The following is a 22734-nucleotide window of genomic DNA, read 5'->3' as shown; positions in this document are numbered from 1 at the left end:
ATAAAACTGTTGTTTCAAATGGTATTCCTTCACAATATTTTGCGCCTTCTGACTCCAGGTGACTACATGGCGACTCTGGATCTCGAGGACGCATACTTCCACGTTCCGATCCACCCAGCTCACAGAAGATTTTTACACTTCACAGTTGCCAAGAGCCACTTTCAATTCAAAGTCCTGCCTTTCGGGCTCAGATCCGCTCCGCGGATATTCACAAAGGTACTGGCCCGGTGGCAGGGTTACTCAGAAAGCAGTCTCTACAGGTTTTTCCCTACCTAGACGATTGGTTGATAAAGGCTCCATCTTCTCAAGCAACTACAAAAGCAGTCAAAAGTTGCATTCGAAGATGGCAACCGTGGCGGACGTAGGTGTATGAAGCTCCCGGCCCGGGCCCCCGTTCCGACCCTTCATTCACCCTTTATACCCCCACTACAAAAGCGATCCAGGCCCAGCACAGCAGGGGCCCCCACTGCCCGCACTTCTGGCCAGCGAGAGTCTGCGGAACTGCCCTGCGTGACGCCCCTTTCCCCGCAGTGCCGGAGCCCGCCGTCTGCTGCAGCGAAATGGCGGCCGGGACTCTGGCATGATCTGCGCCTCCTGCTTGCTGCGGGAGCCCGCCGGAAGGCGGCTGGCCCCCGAGGCGTCCACAGGGAGCAGCGGTCGAAGACCCGGTAGCCTGGTGGGCCCGCCCAGAAGTGAGGCGGACGGCCGTGGGCAAGCATCGCGCCCCACTGGACGGGGTGAAAATCGAGCCCCCGGCTTTGAGGCCTGACGCCGGTGCTCGGGCACGAGAGGCAGCCAACACCCCCGGCAACACGACGGGGGCAGGGTGTTGGCAGCGACTGGAACGGCATCCTGAGAAGCGGCACGGATCAGAGCTGCCGGCGCCCTGTGCCCCCAGGGAGTGTCGTTTGGGGCCCTGAAAGCCCGATGAGTGCGCCCGGGGACGAGGCGGGAGGCCGCACCAGGCAGCGCGAAATAGAGCCCCCGGCTCTGCGGCCTGGTCCTGGGACACGGGCACAAATACTGGGGAAATTAGGGACGGCTTATACCCCTGCCTGCACCAAAGCCTGCGGAGACTGAGACGGGCCCCAAAGACACGGCGTCACGCGCCTAGCCTGCGCCTGCAGACCCAGGCCTACCACGATGCACACGTCGGGGGCAGCATCATCGGCCTAAACTATTCAAGGAGATATCGCGTGCACAGAGGGGAGAAGGAACTACCGCCAAACTCCTGGGGGCCTAGAGACTGTAGCACCCTGCCGGCGCTGAGGGGGGGGGGGGGGGGGGGGCTGGGTGAACAGACCCGAGACTCGGCCTGTGGGAGGTGCCGGTGAAATCAGCGAGGGACGACTCTCTGTGGACCGCTTATAGTGCATGCTTGAGGCGCCTGCCCTTTGGGGGCCCCGTGGCGCTGCGGCAAGCGGTGCGCCCGCCCTGGGTGGCGCCCTGCCTCGAGATCTGGCCGCGCTGGGACCTGAAGAACCCCCCCCCCCCCCCCCCCCCCCCCCCCCCCCACTGGCACAGGCTCTCATCCATCCTCCGCGCCTCAGCAGCCCCTCTGGGACCAGGAGCTGTGCACATCATGGCAACAGGGATACGAGGCAACTGTCGCACCATAACGGACATTCTGGTGAAGGGTGCTCCTAAAGGTGAGAAGAGCCCACCGCCCCCGACCACAGCAAAGGATAGCCCAGGGCAGGAAGATGGCGGGCCCCCATCACCAAATCGTTTTTAGACACCCTATTCAACTCCCTGAGGGAAGATTTCCAAACACTGAAGCAGGACATGGCTGGGGAGTACCGCGAACTGCGCCGGGATGTGGATGGCTTAGGTGAACGCGTGGCAGCAGTGGAGGAGGCAGACCAGACCAGGAGCGAGGAGGTGGAGCAGTTACAACAGGAAGTCATCCGCCTGCGTGAACAACAAGTCGACCCCCAGGCGCACACGGAGGACCTCGAGAACTGCTCACGCAGAAACAACATACGGGTCAGAGGCGTCCCATCCAAAACAGTAGGAGGCAACCTAACTCAATTCCTGCAGGGACTGTTCCGGGAGGTTCTGGGAGAATCTGCGGAATTTGACATACGCATTGACAGGGCGCCCCCCCACCAGATATCCTAGCTTTTTTGCCTGACTTTCCGTTGAAGGAGCGGATCCTGCAGGAGGCTCGCCGGAAGCAGCCTCTCCAATACCAACGCCACCCGATAGCGCTATATCAGGACCTCTCTGCATCACTCTGCAGAAGAGGAAAGCATTCCAAATAGCCACAACTTTCCTGCACGACAAAGGGGTTCCGTACTCCTGGGGTCACCCCTTCCGGCTCATTTTTAAATGGAACGGAGCCTTGCTGGAGCTCAGATCCTTGAGGGACACGTGTAAATTACTAGGTATTGAACTAGACGAGGATTCTGGAAAAGATGATGCATCACTACGGTCTTCGCAGAAGAAATCACAGAGATCCTCGCAGGATGGTTGGCATCCAGTGGGTAGCAGACGATCGCCCACAGCTTCTCTCAAGCCGGACCCGCGAACTATGGCGCAGGCACAAGTAGCAGCCGTCCAGGAAGTGCACAAAGACACAGCAGCACTGGACTAGTGCAGCAATCATAAGGGGGCTCTTCGCACTTGGAATAAGCGGGTTCGGGGGGTGGGGGGACGGGTGGGGGCCGAAGGGGTCGCCACTGCCACACACTCCTCCACATCACGACACCACAGGCCTGAACTGTGTACTGATAGGCCTGGGACTATGACACTTTCCTGGGAGTTGCTGATTGGGGTTCGGGAGGGGGGGACGGTGGGTTGAGGGGGCTGGAGTTCAGGGGGCGATGGGTGGCGGGGATGGAGGGGGGCTTTCAGTTGGGGTTTGGTTGGGGGTAGGGGGGTGGGTCTGGGGTGGGGACCAGTGTGCCGGGGGGGATCAGTGTGCTGGAATGGTCGTTGCACACATGTGTGTCGCAACGCAATGTCATCAACTACACGTAGCGCATTTTACCCCTAGACTCCGGGATGACGGACTCTGCCTTGAAGGTATTGACCCTTAATGTGAAGGGTCTGAATGATCCTGTTAAGCGAAGGGCAGTGCTTTCCTATCTGGAAAACTCGGGGGCTGAGATTTGTTTTCTCCAAGAAACCCATTTACTCGCGAAGGATTGGCATAGGCTGAGATACTGCGCTTTCCCCCAACAATTCTTCTCTTCTATGCCGGAGAAAAAAGCAGGGGTTGCAATTCTGGTGTCTAGGCGCTTCCAGGGACAGATCAGAGATAAAGTGGGGGAGATTAAAGGCAGGTTCCTAGCATATAGCCTCCTGATAGGCGACCAACAGCTGACAATAGGTTCCCTGTACACACCAAACACGGGGCAGGAGTCATTTTTGAAAGGTGCTATCTCGGAGGCGCTTCAATCCCCAGACCCTCTCTTGCTTCTAGGAGGGGACCTTAACCTGGTGATGGACAGTAACACGGACAGATCTGGGCACAGATACGGGGCTACAGGCACCCTCTCCACAGCGGGCAAGACTTGGCTACATGACAGCGGGTTGGTGGACTTATGGAGGGACAAACATCCCGGGGCAGCACAATACACATTCTACTCCCATGTACACCGCACCTATGCCAGGCTGGATCACTTTCTCGGATCCTCCGATTTGAATGCCGGAGTAGCCGACATATGCATTGTGCCAGCAGCTCTCTCAGACCATGATGCGGTCGAGCTCACACTTACGGTTCCCAGGACTGGGCGTCCCCCCGGAAGGTGGAGACTGCGTGAAACTCTCCTGCAACGCCCAGAGGTCACTCAGCAACTTCGCAAGTGCATTACTGATTATCTGGCCATTAATGATACTCCCGAGATTTCAGTTTCAGCTCTCTGGGGAGCCCTAAAATCTGTTGCTCGTGGCGAACTCATTGCGATAGCGGTGGCGGAGGCTAGGGACCGTAAAGCGAAACGCGAGGACCTGACTGCCCAGGTATCTGAACTCGAGAGGGTTCATAGTCGCACCGGAGCTCCAAGGGTTTGGAAGCGATTAAAGGCGGCCAGGGCCCAAGTGGCAGGACTGGAGACAGATAGGGCCGAGTTTGCGGCCCTGCGCCTCCGCCATACTTACTATGTGGGAGGGAACAAGACTGGTCGCCTACTCGCTAGCGCGCTGAAAGCAAAAGCCCAGCGCTCGAAGATTCAGGGTCTACGTGACGGGAATGGCGATGAAATCAGGGAGGAGACACAGATCGCGGAGGCATTTTGAGACTTCTATGCCTCGTTATACCGAGCCGACACTGCTCTGGGTACAGACATTGATGCATATCTGGAGAATGCGGCGACCACGGCACTCTCCCTGGCGAGTGCGGACGCCTTGGAGGCCCCCATGCGGCTATATGAGGTGGTGGCAGCCATATCCCACCTCCGACCCTCAAGTTCCCGGGCCCGGACGGTTATTCCGCCGGTTTTTATAAAGCCTTCAGCCCGCTACTAGCTCCAGTTCTTACTCGGCTTTTCAATTCCTTCAACTGTCTGGGCTCCATCCCTCCGGATATGTTGGAGGCCGAGATTGTGGTGCTGCCTAAACCCGACAAGGAAACTACACATTGCTCGTAGTTCCGCCCCATCTCCTTACTTTACTTAGACCTGAAGCTCATTTCTGGCGTGTTAGCCGCACGCCTTGGGCCGTACGTACCTGGGATTATTGAGCCGTATCAGTCGGGCTTTGTCCCAAGCCGACAATGCAGCGATAACACCAAACGAATCCTCCACCTGGTGGACAAGGCCCATTTCCAACAGTCAAACTCGTCCCTGCTAGTCATAGACGCGAAGAAAGCATTTGACCGGGTCTTGGCTCACTTCAGGATAGGGAATCGCTTTCAATCGTGGATCGCGAGCTGTTATCACCGCCCCCAAGCGCGGGTTCGCCTGGGTGGCTTGCGCTCTAGCCCCTTCGAAATCCAGCGTGGCACGAGGCAGGGGTTCCCCCTCTCGCCTCTTTTGTTTGCTCTATATGTGGAGCCGCTAGCGCAAAAGATCCGCGATAATCTGAATATTCACGGCATCACCTTTGGTGAAGAACCACATACGATCGGCCTCTACGCCGACTATATCATAGCTGCTGTTGATCGACCAGAGAGCTGAGTTCCCGCATTCTTAGCAGAGGTAGGGTCCTTCGGTGTGGTGTCCGGCTTCCGGATGAATAGGGGGAAATCACTGATACTACCACTGGGCAGGAATACCTGTTCTTCTATGGGCATGCCAGAGTATGTTCTATGGGCATGCCAGAGTATGGGGGGGCCTGCAGACAAGAACGCAGATTCCGTACCTGGGCATCACTCTTACCCCGTCCACAGAATCGACAGTCGACCTCAACTACGCAACCCTTGCGTCCCAGATTCGCGCAGATTTGACACGATGGTCCAAACACCCACTCTCCCTGTTAGGGCGAATCGCTGCGTTCAAGATGTCGGCCCTGCCCAAGATTTTATATATTTTTCAAACTATTCCAGTGATCCCTCCAGCTGGTGCCATCGCAAACCTGCAGGGGGGAAAACGCCCGCGCTTACACAAACAACTGGCGTATCGGGGTATGGATGAGGGAGGTCTGGGGATCCCTAATCTCCAGCAATACTTTCAAGCAACACAGCTCCGCTATTTAGTGGAGTGGTATAGACCGGAATCTGAAAAAAGATGGTTATTCCAAGACAGGGCGATGGCTCAGACATCCCTTTGGAAGATACCGTTTCTCCACCGGCACTACAGGCCGCGATACCTCCAGAGGTAGCCTATCACCCGCACTATCTTGCGAGTTTGGGACACGGTCGCTGTTAAAAGAGGCCTTACAACTTTCCCCTCCCCGCTCACCCCTCTCCTGGACAACCCGGAGTTCCCGCCGGGCAATGATCCTCACACCTTTTCACAGTGGCGTGGAACTAGCTGCAGATCGGCTGGTCATCTCTTTGATCTGCAGGGTTTTCTTCCCCTCTCTGAGTTGTCCCAGGGGTACTGTGTTGTCTCACCCCAACTTTTCCAATATTTTCAGCTTAGACACTGGCTCACACACCCCAATTATGCTCCACTAGTTAGCAGACGAATGACAGACTTTGAAAAGTGGTTAGTGACGAAAGAATTGGATAAAGGTCTCATGGCGGAACTCTACAAGTTGCTCACGCCCCCACTCGAGACCGGTCACGCAGCGGGACAGAAACGCTGGGAGGCGGAGCTGGGGAGGACACTGTCAGGTCGGGAATGGCGCCTCATTTACTATAGGGCTACACACGACACGCAACACTGCAGGCAGGGAGGCGGTGGTGAAACTGGCCATTTATTGGCACCTTACTCCCGTTAGGCTCAACAGAGGGAATTCAACCCGTAGCGCACTTTGTTGGAGGGGTTGCGGGGAGTGGGGTACTATGACTCTCCTACTTTGGGATTGCCGAGAAGATAAGGATTACTGGAAAGACGACATAGACAGCACATTTGACACTGAAATCCCGAGACTACCAGCCTATACTCTCCTACGCCTTCCAAATGCACTCACCTTCCCCCTGAAATCCATACGAGGGCGTCAGATGGGGATTGCCATGCAAGCTGCATCTCAGCACATCCTGTCACTCTGGGGGACGACCACTAGACCTACTCACATGGGATGGCTGCACAAAATATGGTTTACACTGGGAATGGAACGCATTCAGGCCACACTCACACAATCAGCGGCAACGTTCCACAAACTCTGGCTACCACTAATATCCCTTCTCTCGAAATAATTTAATGAAATCACGTGCCCTAGATACCTCCGCTTACTGCGCCTTACAGAGGCCTCAAATGACCCTCACTGACCTGATGGGGGAACAAGCTGAACCGGCTGTGGATAACTTGACGACTATTTCAAAGATCCGGCACACTGGTTGGGGTGGGGGGAGGTGGGGGGGGGGGGGGGGTTTGGCTCTGGTTCTTGAGGTTGTGTTTACTTAACAGGCTAAGCGAACACTGCAAGTGTTGGGGAACTGCAAGCTCTCACCATTATGGAACCCTTTTTACAGTTCAAAAACGACACTCTAATTCTAAGAACAAATCCGAAATGTATTCCTAAAGTCCCTTCGGATTTCCATTTGAACGAACCTGTAGTTCTGAAATCTTTTTTCCCTCGACCTACGTCTCCAGCAGAAAAGTCTCTGCATTCCTTGGATGTCCAGAGATGTCTGAAATTTGATTTTGAACGCACAGAGGATTTCAGGAATTCTTCACAACTCTTTGTTGCTTATAGTGCTCCTCGAAAAGGGTTTCCCCTTTCAAAACAAGGAATCTCACGTCAGATTCCAAGTGCAATTCACTTTTGCCACCAAGCCTTGGGCAAGCCACTAGAAAGACATGTACGAGCTCACTCCACGAGATCAGTTTAATCGTCTGCTGCTCTCTTTGTGGGAGTTCCTATCAAGGACATTTGTAGGGCAGCTACATGGAGCAGTGCACACACGTTCACAAAGCACTACTGCTTGACTCTTCCACAAGGAGTGAGGCAGCAGTCGGACAAGCAGTCCTGAGGAATCTCTTCCGAAAAGCGGTGAGCTTTCCCTTCTATCCCTCCTTCCTATTATTGCACATTTTGTATCTGATTAAGTTTACTGACTGCTTTTTCAATGCCCATTTACTTATGAAAGTATGGATACTGAGGTATTTCAATGTTTATGTCACAAAACGTGCTTTATTGCTTACTGCTAGCTACTCATGATACAAGCTATGGGGATCTATGAAAAGTTCCAATACAGGGGCAAGAAAACAAATTACTTACCTGAAACTTTGGTTCCCCAGTATTGGTAACTTTCATAGATTCCCATGCGCCCACCCTTCGCCACTGGGAAACCTCAGCCTCAACCCTCGGACCCTCTTTTTTCGCAGCTTGCTGTTGGTTGCTCCTCCAGGTTCTCTGCCTTCCCGGAGGCCCCTCAGGTCCCCTACTCGTCCGCGGATCCTCCGCTCTTCAGGGGCTGGCCATTTATTCCTCCAGCTGGACTTGGGGACGGACGGCTTAGTTTACTTCCGTCACCCACAGAGGAATTTTTACTGCCCCACACGACGCCCTACGGAGGCGAGTGTAGCCTTTGTTCGGGCCATTTTCACGGCCGCTGGCATTTTGCGGATGGGTGACCCCGTCACCCCATTTCCTACGGATCATCTGTTGAAAGTTCTCCACCAGGGCTCTGGTGGACGGGAGCTTCTTCTTCCATTCGAAACTTCGCTCCACAATTTTCTTCTAGGGGCCTGGGGGCGTCCTGCCATGGATGACCCGGTGCCTCACCCACTCCTAAACCGCCACCGTCCTGCTCCGCACGACCCAGTCTGCCTTTCTTTCCACCCTTCTACCCAGGGCCCTCTCCTGCAGACTGCTTTTCCTTCCTTGCCTTCAGTGCTGTTTCCTCTGTCACTGGAGGCCCGGTGGTTGGATTCTTGGGGGTGTAACATCTTCGCTTCCTCCAGTGCTGCTTTGTGAGCGGTCAACACGCTTTGTGTGTTGGCCAGGGCTACCTCCAGCCTGTGGGATTCTGTGGACCCCCTTTTGTCTCGAGTCTCCCACAAAGGTGCCCGCGCTGATCTACGGCACCATGTGTTGGATAGTTGGGAATTAGCTGCTTTTATTCTCCGTGCGGCCTTTGATGTTGCTGATGCTCTCGGCCGGCCAGCTCTGTGGCTCTCCGTTGCCATGCTTGGTTGCGGGATGGCGTTTTTCCTGAGAATATTAGGGAGTGTCTGGTTGACCTGCCTTTTGATGGGGTTCTTTTGTTTAACACCCACGCAGACTCCGCCATTTAACGGCTCCTTGCGGGGCTCCGTCCTCCTTTCCCTCCATAAGCTTGGCTTGTTGGTCCTCCGGTGCTTTGTTGGAGACGTTATCCCACCTTTTTTCTGGAAAATAGTGTTTCGGTTGGACCGTCTGTGTGTTATGTGTGGTTTGCCTTGCCTTCGGGGTACTTAGGCTGGCCCCTCTCTACTGTTGGCTGCTGGTACAGCCCCTTTGGTAATTGTGTATTTTTTGGCTGATTAATAAGCCGACTGTGGTTCTAAACGTAGGTCTTTTATGTTCTTGTCTTCTGATGCAGGATTTTTTTCCCTAAGAGTGGCTCCCATGTTTTCTTTGGGACGTGTCCTACCCTAAGTGGAGTACTTGTAGCAATTGTGTAGCTCTGTCCTATGCTGGGAGGGTGTGGATCCCCTTTTTTAAGGGTTCCTCACCTTTCCTGGCATCTTTGTATACGGCTGGTGCTGTCTTTTTGATCTTGTTTGGGCACAGCTTGCGCTGTTCCAGGTTCTGTCCTCTTCAGGATCCGCTGCATCACTGGACCGGCTTTGGCATGCCGTATGCGGAGTTGCACTGTGATCGTTCCGCCGTTTTGTCCGGTGCTTAGGCCTGCTGGCTGACGGCTTAGGTCCGTCCTAAGTATTCCTCTTCTGGCTGGTCCCACTTCTTTTTGTGGGTCGGTTTGTGGCTGGCATGGTCTTCCTTTGGGGGTTTCTCCGGATTTCCCTGGCGTTTGCCTTCGTCTTGCGCTCTGCTTGTTCTGGGCGCACTGCTTCAAGGTATTGCCAGCTGCCGGCTGCGCACGCCTGCTCTTTCTGGTCCACTACTGTGGGCCTTGGCGTACACCCTTGTACCCCTGCCCATTGTTCTGCTGGAGCTTTGTGTGGCTGCGCCTTGCTTCTCACGCCTGGTTTGTGGAGCCGTATCTGCCTTGTCCGCTGCCTCTGGGCTGATGCTTGTTCAGCTTCCCCTTCACTATGTGTGTTGTCTTGCGGCAAGCTCTGCCTCTATTTCTACCTCTTCTCTTTGGAGTTTGAGGTGGTTATTTCTTCCTTGGTACTCCTCTGGCGTTCTCTGTCCCTCCGGGGTCTTCTGGCATATGTCCATGGTACATTGATTGGGCTTGGGGTCTTTTGGCCTCCCTTCACCTTGCCTTGCTTGCGTCGGCTCAGGGGGTGCTGGCCCGCCTTTCTTGTCCCCATTACACGTCCCCTGCTGGGGCTCTGTGTTTTTCCTACTGAAGGGGTTCTCTCGCAGGCCCTCCTCCCCTCTGGGTACGGCTAGGGTATCTATTCTACGTTAAGGAATCTGTGGCTAGTAGTCTCTATCAGATGTACAAGTTACTTACCTTCGGTAATGGGGTATCTGGTAGAGACGATTCGAGCCGCAGATTCCTTCACGACCTGCCCTTCCTCCCCGTTCTGCGAGGACCTTCAGCTTGGTCTTCTGCACTCTCCTACCTCTGGGTGGTTTTGTCTTCTGCGAGTGCCCTCTTTCACTTCATCCCTAGCGGGATGCTTTGTTCTGTTTGTTTGATCCACTCCTTCCTTTCTGGTAATTGGTTGGTGGGTTCATGGGTTCTACTGCATCCCTACACCATGGGCTTCCGGTATGGGGCCTTCTCTTGATCTTCTACCCTTTTTCATTGCTTGGAATTTCGGACTCCTCTGTAGTCCTCTGAGTTGGGGTCTCTTGGCTGTTCCTCAGCCTTTAGCTCCTTACAGGGGCTGCGCCTCTCCTTGCCTGTGTTGTCTTGGGGCAATTTGCCGTTCCTCTTCTGGCCTTGTTGTCCTTCACTGTTAATAGACTGTGGTTGCAAGCCTTCTTTGTCTGCTGTGACTATTTTCAAATGCTTTTCTGCCCCAGGGAGGATATCATGTTTGCATGCAAGGTTGCTTCGCAGTAGCTATGCTCTGCTCTTCCCTCCTATGACTCTCAGTGCCACAGTGCCTGGCACTTCTCTGAATGGCACTGTTCCTCTCCATTCGCTCCTCCCATATTTATTTCTCAGATTTTTTCGCACGCTGTTCCCGTATTGTCACAGTTTTTGATTGTGATGGCTCCGCGTTGTGGCGCAGAAAAGTTCCCTGAAGAAACGTGATGTCAGCGCGCCGGTGTGGGGCTTATGTGACCGCGGACGACGTCAGGGCGGAGTCACCTGGTACCGCCCCCGCACTAGCCCCCCCCCCCCCCCCCCCCCCCCGGCGCGCAGAGATGCTGTGGCAAAGAACATTTTCTGGATCCAGTCTCAGGCCTGGGGATTATTCTACGTTAAGTGAATATTTTACTTACCTGTAAAAATCAATCTCGAACAGTACTTACTTGATACCGAAGTTCTTGGTGTTGCAATTTATATAAAAATGTCTTGGATTTATTCTGGAGTGTGTGTCTCATTTATTTCCTCTGTGAGTGCAACAAATGCTTAGTACTAACCTCTGATAAGCCCAAACTGCACGCCCACACTACCACCAACGAGAACATTTTTTTTTTTTACTTGAGTCTGTAAACCAATACAGGTTGCCAGGACTCTCTGTACAGTGCACATCGTTTTGGTGCACTATATAGAGACAGCTTCCTACAAGCAGCATTGCCATCCTCTTTAAGAGTTACCTGGCTACTATTACAAATGCTTGATCTTTTATCAAAATGATGAAGTAGCACTTTGAGACATCGATATGTGGCACTGCCTCAATATCAGATTATGGTTATACTTGTATATATTTGTTTTGCAGCCTATGAGGTCCAAAGGCTCGCTCCTCAAGTGTATTTAAGAATGTTGATTTCCTTGGCTAACTGATTGTACTCTTGAATCCTCATGTGGTTGCTTTGAATAGCTTTGAGTACCAACTTTTGGGGTAGTTGTTCCCCTTCCTTGTTCGAGCCAAAGGGTCAGTAACTCTCTCCTATTTTGGCAATTTTTACCAGCCTGTGACTGGATTGATATTTATAATTTCAGTTGGAGGATCGAGTTTTGGAATGGCAGTCATCACCTGCAAGCACCCTAAACCTCTGGTTCTCCTCTGCCCCAAACTGGTGTGAATTGGTGCACCCAGCCCTGCTGTACCTCACTGGTGAAAGGAAAGGTAATCTATGGAAGAAGGCTGAAAATGGGTTTCATGTTAAGGTAACTAGTCAAACATTACAGTAGCCATGCATTGATGGGCTAATTGCCTTATTTGGAGGGGAAAAGTGTAAGTTGCTTTTTCACATGTAACTTATGCTGCTCCCTTGAAACAAGTAAGGGATAGGAATGAAAACCATCACTTATACCAGACATAATTTGTGTGGCAACTTCTAAACATGAGCATTTCCTGGGAGTAAGGAGTGGCATGCGAAACCTAAATGGCGGTGAGAAGCCTTATTTATACCTTGACCAGAAAGGTCAAACTTTGATGGTGTGGTACATCTCTCTACACATCCTTCACTATGCCGACTAGACTATGTACCTATTGGAGGAGGCCTGTATTATTTATAAATCTCTATACTATTAATAAGTGGAATGGGTCCACTGAATTTTGGATTCATTATTTTTCACCATGTGCTACCTTCTCTTAAAGGAAGCAGCTACTACGGCTGGAAGCGCAGTTTGGGAAAATAGGCTGCTTTGGACATTGGCATATTAGTGCATTCTGTCTCCACAGGCATCTATTGTCTGAATGTGTGTACTTGATGCTGTTGATTTTGTTACATGCTTCCAAAGCCTTAAGTGTTATCTTTTCTTTCTGTGTCATCTGTTTCTGAGTGTGGTTCTATTATTTCCTTTTATTCTCCCAGGCACTGCTAGTTTCCCACCATTTGTTGAATTTCGGGAGAAGACAATGCAGTGGAAGTGGATTGGTAAGTGGCTGAAATGCCATCATAAAAATTCATCTGGAGTTTCAGATACCTTTTTCCTTCATACCCCAAAGCCTCTTTATTCTACTGCATGATGTTATTGCAATCCTTTCTGCCCAAGTGGATTGCTGGACTGCCTTCCCAGTCCAAGTGATTCACTTTGTTAGAGAACCACTGAGATAGTGACCGTTGCTCTGCTATTGTAGAGGAGATAACTGGGCACACCAGAATATGAAAATACCGATGAGATACGCAGTATTGCACCACTGTGCAATCTGCAGTGTGAGATTGTTTGTATAAATGGTATTACTTTACATGAAAATTACTGCACAACTCCATGTAGTGTCTACATCGCCACCCAGTGACCCAATGTGTGTGCAGATCACCAGAAGAATGTTAGAAATTTACAGTTTAAACTAAATATTTTTTTAATCAAAATACTAACTTTGTTTGGAAGACTCTGCCCACCTCTTGTACACTGGCTATTTATCAATTCACCGATGCTGTATGACCCAGAATGCAGTGCACTTAAAATACTGCTATTTAGAGAATTAGCTGGGAAGCTTAGTGGCATTCTTACCGGTGTTGGAGAATTCAAATAACCCTGGCGTGGATGACATTTACAGTTTGTAAAACATGTTGGTCAGTGAACAGCATGATTGATATAATGCTTACCATGCTGAAAGACTTAGTTGGTTTTATCTAATTTTAGGTCTAGACTAATAACTCAATGTAACTCTTATCTTCGTAGTGTAATATCTTTGTATAAGCTTAAAACCGCTTGTGGTCATTAGCATTCACCTTTGTCTTTGCCTCTCACAGGCCCAACCCAGGATAGTGAGAAGGAGCTGAATGCACTTTTTCAAATGTGGCTGGAGACCAAGGACCAGATCTTCAGCAAGGTGACCTGGCATAATTGGGAGCTGGTGGGAAAGGCTGCTTGTTTAGATCAAGTTTGTTAGTAAATGAGGGTTCATGCTATGAGATGTTTGAGAGGCAGTTAAGATGGACAGTTTGCTGAACTTTTAAAAGTTATTAAAAAATCTGTATGCAGTGTTTTACCCCCCCTCCCTTTTTTTTTTAGGATGATGATGACAGTATTGATGAAAGCACGCCTGATGCCCGAATGTAAGTATCCAAAAATCAAATAATCTGTGTTAGCCCAACAATCCACTTACTGTGTTTTATTCTTTTGGTTGTCTTTGCTGGTGTGAGATTTTCATTTGTGTGCACTAATGGCTAAATCCTGGAGCATGACCTACTCGAAAGAAAACAACAGTTGCCATCTGATTAGTGCTACTTTAAAAAATGCATTGGGCGTCTTCCTTGTCAAAAAGTGTTGATTGGCTTTGGTGAGGTATAATTCTACTACTGTCACCCTAATTTAAAGTCTTTCTGTCCTTCGTAGAACAACGTACATTGCCCCCTCATGCGGTGCGTCTGATTCTGCTTGAACAGATAATGCTTGTGTAATATTTAGAGAAAATCATATCTTTCCTTAAAGATGTGGGGTTTTTGTGTATGCGACCCTCTGCTAAATTTGAATGCTACCTGCATTTGGTGCTGGAAGCAAGTGTTTGCATCTTTTACTTGCCGGAACATCTGCCCACTGACCTTTGGTTAACATTGTTTCATTGAGTTAACAAATATAGACACTGCCATCCTCAGTTGGGTAGAATGAAAGAAATAGAAGTTAAAAAACTGAATTGGTGCATTGGAAAAGCATTCTGCCCCTGAGGTCTCAAACAAGGCAAGATATAGGACCAAATACATTATTGAATTGGAAGAAAACAGCAAAATAAGTTTACAGGATATTTAGAATAAAACATTACATGCTGGAAGGGCCTTAAGTCTAACATGCATTTAATGCATAAATAGCGAGCATCATAGCAAATAATAAAAATACTATTATTTTAACTGACCAGAGCTCTTGCTAAGAAAGGGTTAGTAGGAACCTAACGCTAAGATACAATTTAGGACAGTGTATGTATCTGTACAGGATGTGTTTTATCGATTCATTCCTTGATTCCAGTGTGTGTTGAGTGTCTCCATCTTCCCCAATCAAACAAGGCACACCAGACACAAGGTCATAAAATTATCAATTAAATAATATATCTTTTTGCAACTACTTACCCTACCATAAGCCACATAGTTTGGACACACATGAGATCACATAACAATCAATGGTTTTTGAAGGAATATTCTTGCTTCGGATTGATCTCACCATTCCAAAATAATGGGGTAACCCAAAAAGAAAGTGGAACCTGAGTCCAGTGCAGTACAAACACAATGATCCTAACAGAGAATCAAAAGGTGGAGAAACAAATTCACAGAGTATATCAATTCAATTATAGTATCTCGATCCTACAAAGTGATCTCCACACAACAAACAAGACGGCGAGGGTGAGGACAGAAAGTATGGGAAAAATACAACTCAGGCAAAATATATCCAAACAATTCAAATTGTATTAAAGATTGGATATATCTATCTATCTATCTATCTATCTATCTATCTATCTATCTATCTATCTATCTATCTATAAATATATATATATATATATCTATATATCTATATATATCTATATCTATATCTATATCTATCTATATCTATATCTATATATCTATATCTATATCTTTATATATATCTATATATATATCTATATCTATATATCTATCTATATATATCTATATATATATATCTATATATATCTATATATATATATATATATATATATATATATATATATATATATATATATATATATATATATACATACATACATACATACATACATACATATACATACACACACACGTCCAGGCCAACAGCTCGGTTCAAACAACTGGTGTTTATTCACAGCCGACTCAACGCGTTTCGGAAACAACTTCCCTTGTTCGTGAGCAAGGGAAGTTGTTCCCGAAACGCGTTGAGTGGGCTGTGAATAAACACAAGTTGTTTGAACCGAGCTGTTGGCCTGGACGTCGTTCTTTATACAAAGTGTGAACGGTATATTCCAACAAACTCGTTCACACTTTGTATAAAGAACGACGTCCAGGCCAACTGCCCGGTTCAAACAACTTGTGTTTATTCACAGCCCACTCAACGCGTTTCGGGAACAACTTCCCTTGCTCACGAACAAGGGAAGTTGTTTCCGAAACGCGTTGAGTCGGCTGTGAATAAACACCAGTTGTTTGAACCGAGCTGTTGGCCTGGACGTCGTTCTTTATACAAAGTGTGAACGAGTTTGTTGGAATACGGGGAGTGGCGATCCCGTCCTGGCCCGCCGCTGCTAGTGGCCATCTATGCTTCATCGCCAACTTTCTCGTTGGATATATATATATGGAGATATATATATATATGGAGATATATATATATATATATATATATATATATATATATATATATATATATATCTCCTAGCTCGGACTTCATTGTTATCAAACAAAGTTCAGCACTCCAGGGGTACAGGCAGAGTTTCTTTATTTCGCCATTAGCTGTTAGACAGACGCGTTTCGGACGTGTGTCCTTCTTCAGTGTTTACTCAGAATGCCGCGAGGCAGCCACTTTGAATACGTCATTTTGGCATGCCCATCACCATTAGATGACGGTGTCGAAATCGCAGATGCGCATATGTGAATGAGGCGGCCATCTTTGAATATGCGATTTTAAATGCAGTTTATTATTACTGCCGCTAATCTAGCCGTGTTTCGGCATATCTGCCGCTCTAGCTGGTGTCACCTTACTATAAAGCCGTGGATCGGCATATCACCAGCTACATTCAATTGCGTATTACGATTTCCACACCCGAAATTCATAATTACTCCTGATTATACATTTATCTTCACATAGGCATGTCTCAAATGGCATAATCAATACAGTTTCCTCAATACACATAAAGTAGAGGGACAGACATCTCAATTCAATATCTCATAGTGTTAAACAGCATAAAGTCAAAGAGAAAAGAATCAATATTGAAAAGGAAAAGGCAAAATCATTAAAATTGACTTTACAGAGTTTTAGGGTAATATGTCCATGATTCATTCATTTTCCTAAATGTACCATAAGTTCTTCTCCACTATTCATCCTATGTAGTGCGGTCGTGCAGGCTTAGGCATAAGAAAGAGGAGTGTAAGACATTTGTTATGTACACAGTGACTACTAAATGACACGACTCAAAAAGGAGATCCTCACCAATTTTATAAAAATAAGGTTTCCAAGATTTATTTAGGACAATAAATTCGTAAAAAGGTAAGTACATTTTTCATAAGGAATACTTTTCACTTTAAAAAGTGGACATGATGCAGTTTTCAGTTCAGCGTTGTTAACCTATGGGAGAAAACAAGAATGTGGTTTTGTAGATAGGTATACAACTTACAGTCTTGGTTTTCCGGATGAAGAATCCGCTCCAGGCAAGGTTCAGGTAAGTAGTAAATCTGCACCTCCAGCGGCACAGGGGCGGCTGGGTGCAGGGTTCAAATTCGGACTCTGGTGCCATGTTATCCAATGGATAAAGGAGGTAATCAAATAAATGCTGCTCGCATGTGAGTAAAGTGTTTTGGTAGCCCAGTCTCTGGGGGTTAAGGTAAGCACGGGGGCAATAGGCAGTACCAAACTTAAACCCTCAGCGGCACAGTGGCGCCCGGGTGCAGAGTTCCAACACAGCGTCAGGTACCCAATGGAAACCAATGGAGGAGAACGGTCTTGAAGAAAGGCTGCAGGCTCAGGCCAGGAGGCTGGTGAAGAAAACCCACAGCGGCCCAGGTAAGTAGAGATACTAGGAGATGTAAAGACACCTTTGGCTTCACTCCTCAAGGCCCAGGGGCTTTGGGTGCAGGAGTGTTGTTGGGTGTCAGAAAAGTCTTACAGGTAGATCTCAGTCAGGGGGAGTCTTCGAGTTATGGCAGCAGGTGTCTAGGTGGAGTCCGGTAGGGATCTGCCCACTATGGACTCTTGCTCAGAAGCGCCGGGGAACCTTCACAGGATCAGTGGGCCACTTGGACTCAGGCCATGTGCGTTGGGTCCAGAGGTGGGTCCGGCTGTGGTTTTGCTGTACCTCAGGGCAGAGATCTTTGTTATTTGAAGTTGTTTTTATCTGGACCAGTCCGCTGTCCATGGGAGATCTTGGTCTTTGTTGACGGCAGGCAGTCCTTCCAAGGCTTTAGAAGTCGCTGAGCTGCAGAACTAATCGTCTTTTGGCGCAGGATCGTCTAGAATTGGAGACAAGGCTGATAGGTGGAGCCAAGTCAGTTTGTGTCTGTAGTCTTCTCTGCTGATGCGATGCTGTGGTGTCCGTCGGGAATCGGATTTCAGGGTCTGGGAGTGCCATTTAAATACTAGATTTAGGGATGTTACAGGAGAGTGATAGGTAGGCACCAATGGGAATGGGTTCCTTACATGGGGTGTCTACACCCTCTATTATGCTACCCTCCTGTGGGAGGAGGGCATATCCTTTGCCCTAATTGGATAAGTCCCACCATCTTCGAGATGGTGGGTGTTAACAAATGTACTTCACTTGACCTCCAGGACCTGAGGGGTGGAGTCAGCTAAGAGGGGCACACCCCCTGTTCTCACTTCTGTTTTCCCTCCGGTTCTCCCGCCAAAAGTGAGGATTTCAACAGGGGGCTGCCATCTGCTGCTAGCAGCAGAGACTGGGGTCGCTTTACAAAGGCCGCAAGTCCTTTGAAGCTTCCCTCTCTAGCTCTGTGCTCATGCTGGGGGAGGAGGTGTGACACCTCCGCCCAGGATCAGCTTTGTTTTTGGCATCAGAGAGCAGGGGCTCTTGACCCAGGGTTCCAGAAACATATCTGGTGGTGGCAGGCTCTCCAAAGCCTGTCAGAGACCACACCAGGTTTGGTAGGTTTTCAGGGGGCACCTCTGAGGTGCCCTCTGAGTACATATTTTAGTAACTCCAACACTGGCATCAGTGTGGGTTTTTTCAGAGGATTTGTTTGGTATCACACACTCCTGGGTACAGGGAAGCCATCCTGGTGCTGGGGAACTCGAGTTGTCGAGTTTCCAGCCCATGTACTTTCAATGGCTTCCCTTGCAGTTACAATAATAAGAATAGACTTAAATATTGTAGGATTATATCTGCTCATGCTGATATGCCCCCACCTGATATATAGTGCACCCTACGTAACTTACCTATACCTTAAGCAGTGCGGCTTTGATATGGTATATAGTTAGTGTGCTATGTGGACATTATCTTTTTTGTCTGCACTAAGTCATACGGCCTGATGTAGGGGTTTACATGGCCTTGATGAGGGATCCTTTGGGGACCCTCTTCAGTCCCAATGCCCTAGGTACCAGGGTTACTATTTACTAAGGACTTACAAGGGGGTCTGAAGTTGTGCCAATCGTGGTACAGTTTTAGGAAAAGATCACTGGTACTGGGAAACTGGTTAGCAGGAACCCAGTACAATACAGTTAAAGTTGCATCAAAGGCCAGGCAAAAAATGGGGGCTGTGGTACTGCAACTGAAACCCACATTCCTACAAAGAGTAATGCACAAGCCCCCTCCATAATACTACTTTACTAACACCTCCATCCTAAGAATTGATGGTTAATAAATGCAGTCCTGGAAGAGAACTGAAGAAATTCCTGAAGCCATAAATTGGCATGTGGCAAAAAGAAAACTAAGGGCAAAAGAACCACAATTTTTGCCACATACACTCTGGTTCTTCCTCACACTGTGGCTACATTTCTAATGAAGACTTAATCTCCCTTTTACAAAGAGTGCAGTCATTGTTCAAATCTGAGGTAAAAATGGGAAGCTTATTGACACTTTCCCGCATTGTCCCCACGAAAAGCACCCTTCTACATGTTTAAATGAGGGTGGCCGTATTATAAATGGACTGACAAGCTGCCTGCCAATCTTTAGCCTAAATATATTTGATATCACAGTTACTGAACACCTTTTTTTGGGGGGCATTATACATGAAGTTATGGGCACAGCTGTTTTGGAATAAACCAATAAAACGTACCGATGCTCATGCCAATGATTTGCATGATTACATATGGAGAGCATTACTCATTCAATGAGTGTGCATATGAACATTTGCTGCAACAGTAACAAATGATTTTCCTTCCCAAGCTGTAAATAGTGTCCTTGCAGCTGTAGAACAGACATATTCTGGGTATTGCATAGCACAGTTTTGGAGGTGGATTCTTCCCTTAACTAAATATAACTGATCAACATCCACTTCTATTGTTAGTGGTGTGAGCCATTTTCTTTATGAAGCATTCCTGCAGTGTCTTAGCCCATAGTAGTATCTCTTTTGGGCTGGCTTCTTAAGTCCTTTGCACACATGGGATATCCGGGTCTCACTTAAGAGATGTTTGGCTCCTCATTCCCTTTCACAGCATATTGTTGAGGCCTGAGAAGCCTTGACTGACTAGTAGCTGGCAGGACCTCCATCTGTGTCAGTGAGGCCCTCTGGATCCGTGATTGAAACCATATTGGCTCCGGTGCACAGCCCTTGGTGGGTTCCTACCTGTGATGCCACTGTTGGATCCACCAGCGCTGACATCGGAGTAGATGGTTCTGGTTGTCTCTACAACGTCTTTCCTTCCAGACACCAAGATTTTGCCTCTTTGATGCCGGTCGACTCCAGGAGTGGCATCGGCAGAACAGTTATTTTTGGGATACCTTCCTCCACCTTCAGAGGAGCCCCTGCTATTTTCTCCTCTGGAGGCAAGTATTTTGGTGATGTCTGTGATGGCATGAGTGACACTACTCAGCCTTGTCCGGAGTTTCATTGGGTATCTTACCTTAGTGAGGCTAGTGGCCTTGACTCTTCTCCCATCCTCTGGCTTGTTTTCTCCTGCTAGCCTCGCTACTAAGGCTAGCTATGCATTTGATGAGCCTTTGCAGAGAGTTTGTGTGATTCTGGAATGCAGCTCAATTCTATAGAGGTGGCCATTTATCCCCTACTTGGGTTGCTTCATCAGGGCCATATAGGGGCTGAGCCTGTGCTCTTCATCAGTGAAGCCCTGTTTTAAACTCTGGGCTATGCCTGTTTCAAGGGCTTCTGTGGATCGGTCCTACCCCTGGAGACCCGATCAGCCTCTTCCAACAGCCTACTCTGCGCAGTTTTGTGGTTCAAACTGCTATAGCCTCCTCGAACATCGGCTCCCTGACTGATGTCCTTTCAGACAGGAAGCCTAAAAGTCTAGCTGCTGTTGGTCGATATATCTTTTGTGCCGCCAGTTCTGCTTTGCAGTCCCTTATAGCGTCTTGTGTTCTGGGCCATTTTTTAGGTCTTGGCTGTCGATAGCAGCACGCATGCGCTGCTCTCGGCATTCGCGAGATTCTTGGAATTGATACAGTTTCCAAAGTGTGCTTTCAGCTCCGCCCCTTATTCTGGTTGGTTCGCGTCATAACGTATGCTCAATGGAGTGTGATGATTGTAAGTGAGGCTTTTTAGCCCCTCTTGGTTACCACCCTGTCCACTTTTAGCCCCACCCACAGGGACTGGATGGTTTACTGGCGGAGTTACACAGGCTTCTAGAAAAGCCTGGAAGCCCTCTTTCTTTTTCATTGTCATCGCGGTAAGTTTCAATTGCACAAGCGTTTCGGCCGCGCTTGTAATTTTTATCCACTTCATTGCACGAGTGCGATCCGTTTCGGACGCGATTGTAATACGTATTCATTTAGCGCTTGTAATGCTTATTTACATGTTTATTAACTTATTGCACGAGCGCTGTCCTTTTCTGCCACGCTTTTAATGCTTATTTATTTAGTGCTTGTAATGCTTATTAACTTCATTGCACAAGCGCAGTCCGTTTCGGCCGTTCTTGTTTCCCTTTTGAAATGACAAAGTGCAGTTTGAAACTTTACTGCTGTCTTAGCCCTGGAGGTTGGTGCAATAGTATTTTGTTGTCACCTAAATATGTATGCCAAAAACAGAAGCTCAAATGCAAAGAAAACTGTCACTGTTGAGCTGTCAGTGGGGGACACAGCATGCCACGCCGCTTCACGTAGGGACACAGCCACGCCGCTTTCACGTTAAGAAGGGCTGCCCCCACCGCTTTTACTTTAAGAACGGGCTGCGGCGCCGCCCCGCCCCCTCACTTGTGGGACATTGGCTTCCGCAACCGCTTCTTCTTTTCAATGGGCTTTTATTTTGTTGCTTTGCACTGTGTTGTCAATAAAATGTTTTTTGGGAGCTTCAAATAACACTCTCGTGTGTGAACGCATTGTATTTGTGAGACGTAAAAGGGCACAAAAGCATATGTGCGCATTTAAAACTTTTCTCCCACCTCCTCCTTCCTCTGTAGCTTACTCTGGCCAAAAAACACTCCCTACCCCGTCATTTGCTTTATATCCCCACTGCAATACGTTTTGTGAGGATGCCAATGCTGCCCTGTTTCATGATCAAGCGACTCCCAGGACAACACTGCCTCTACCTTTCCCCTACCCTCTCCCTCACAGATGCCAAGCCGAGTCTCCAGGGGGAGGAGGGGAAACCAAAAATGTAAACAAGCGCTCCAGCTACCCTTTTGTCCCTCCCTCCCAATCAGACGCTATCCTCCAACCGTGGTGTAAATACACCGATGGCCTTCGCCCGACCCCAGGGGTCAGATTTTCCACGTCCCCCACAGCTCATCTCGTTGTTTGGTGATGCTTGTTTTAGGTCTCGCTGAGCCATCGCGTTAGCGATGCTCTGCGAGAGTTAAGTAGGGACTTTCAAAAATGCTCCCAAAGTCTGCAAGCTGATTGGGCACAGTGCATGTGCACCAGGCGCGGGCACCATTTGTCCGCCTGCAGCCTTTGGGAGGACTTTCGCGGCCGCTTTGATGTTCTCAGTGAGCCGCTTGGCCACTGAGAACATCAAAGCGGCCACGAAAGTGCTCACTATTTGCCACCCCCTCCCTTATCCCACTTCCTGCTTGTTTTTCTTTGATTTCTTGCTCTCTCTTGTGTGCAACTTTACCGCCATTTACTGCTAAACCACCCCTAACTGTTCCCTGTCTCGTGTTTTGGGCTCGGACTCTGAGCAGCGCAGTACGAGTTCGAGAACTGAGAAGGTTATTTTATATGGCAGAATGTAAATGGAGCTGATTATCACATTAGCACTCTTTATCCATGCTCCAAAAAATAAGTCTGGCAGATCACCGCGCTC

At 48.8% G+C, this 22734-nt stretch overlaps 1 protein-coding gene across 4 annotated transcripts in view; it reads left to right on the top strand.

Moving 5' to 3' along the window:
* NFRKB (nuclear factor related to kappaB binding protein) overlaps window positions 1-22734 on the top strand; it is a 988461-nt gene that overhangs the window by 193443 nt on the left and 772284 nt on the right. For all 4 annotated transcript variants that reach the window (XM_086956902.1, XM_086956901.1, XM_086956903.1 and 1 more), the window contains 4 exons: window positions 11732-11858; window positions 12550-12612; window positions 13432-13511; window positions 13694-13737. In XM_086956902.1, coding sequence (XP_086813028.1) covers window positions 11732-11858; window positions 12550-12612; window positions 13432-13511; window positions 13694-13737 — 314 coding nt within the window. The remainder of the gene's footprint in view (window positions 1-11731; window positions 11859-12549; window positions 12613-13431; window positions 13512-13693; window positions 13738-22734) is intronic.

Source organism: Lissotriton vulgaris, chromosome 2_1 (assembly GCF_964263255.1).
Source record: "Lissotriton vulgaris chromosome 2_1, aLisVul1.2, whole genome shotgun sequence".
Taxonomy (NCBI): Eukaryota; Metazoa; Chordata; class Amphibia; order Caudata; family Salamandridae; genus Lissotriton; species Lissotriton vulgaris.
The sequence above is the reverse complement of the archived record's forward strand: the minus strand, read 5'-3'. Positions and strand labels throughout refer to the sequence as shown.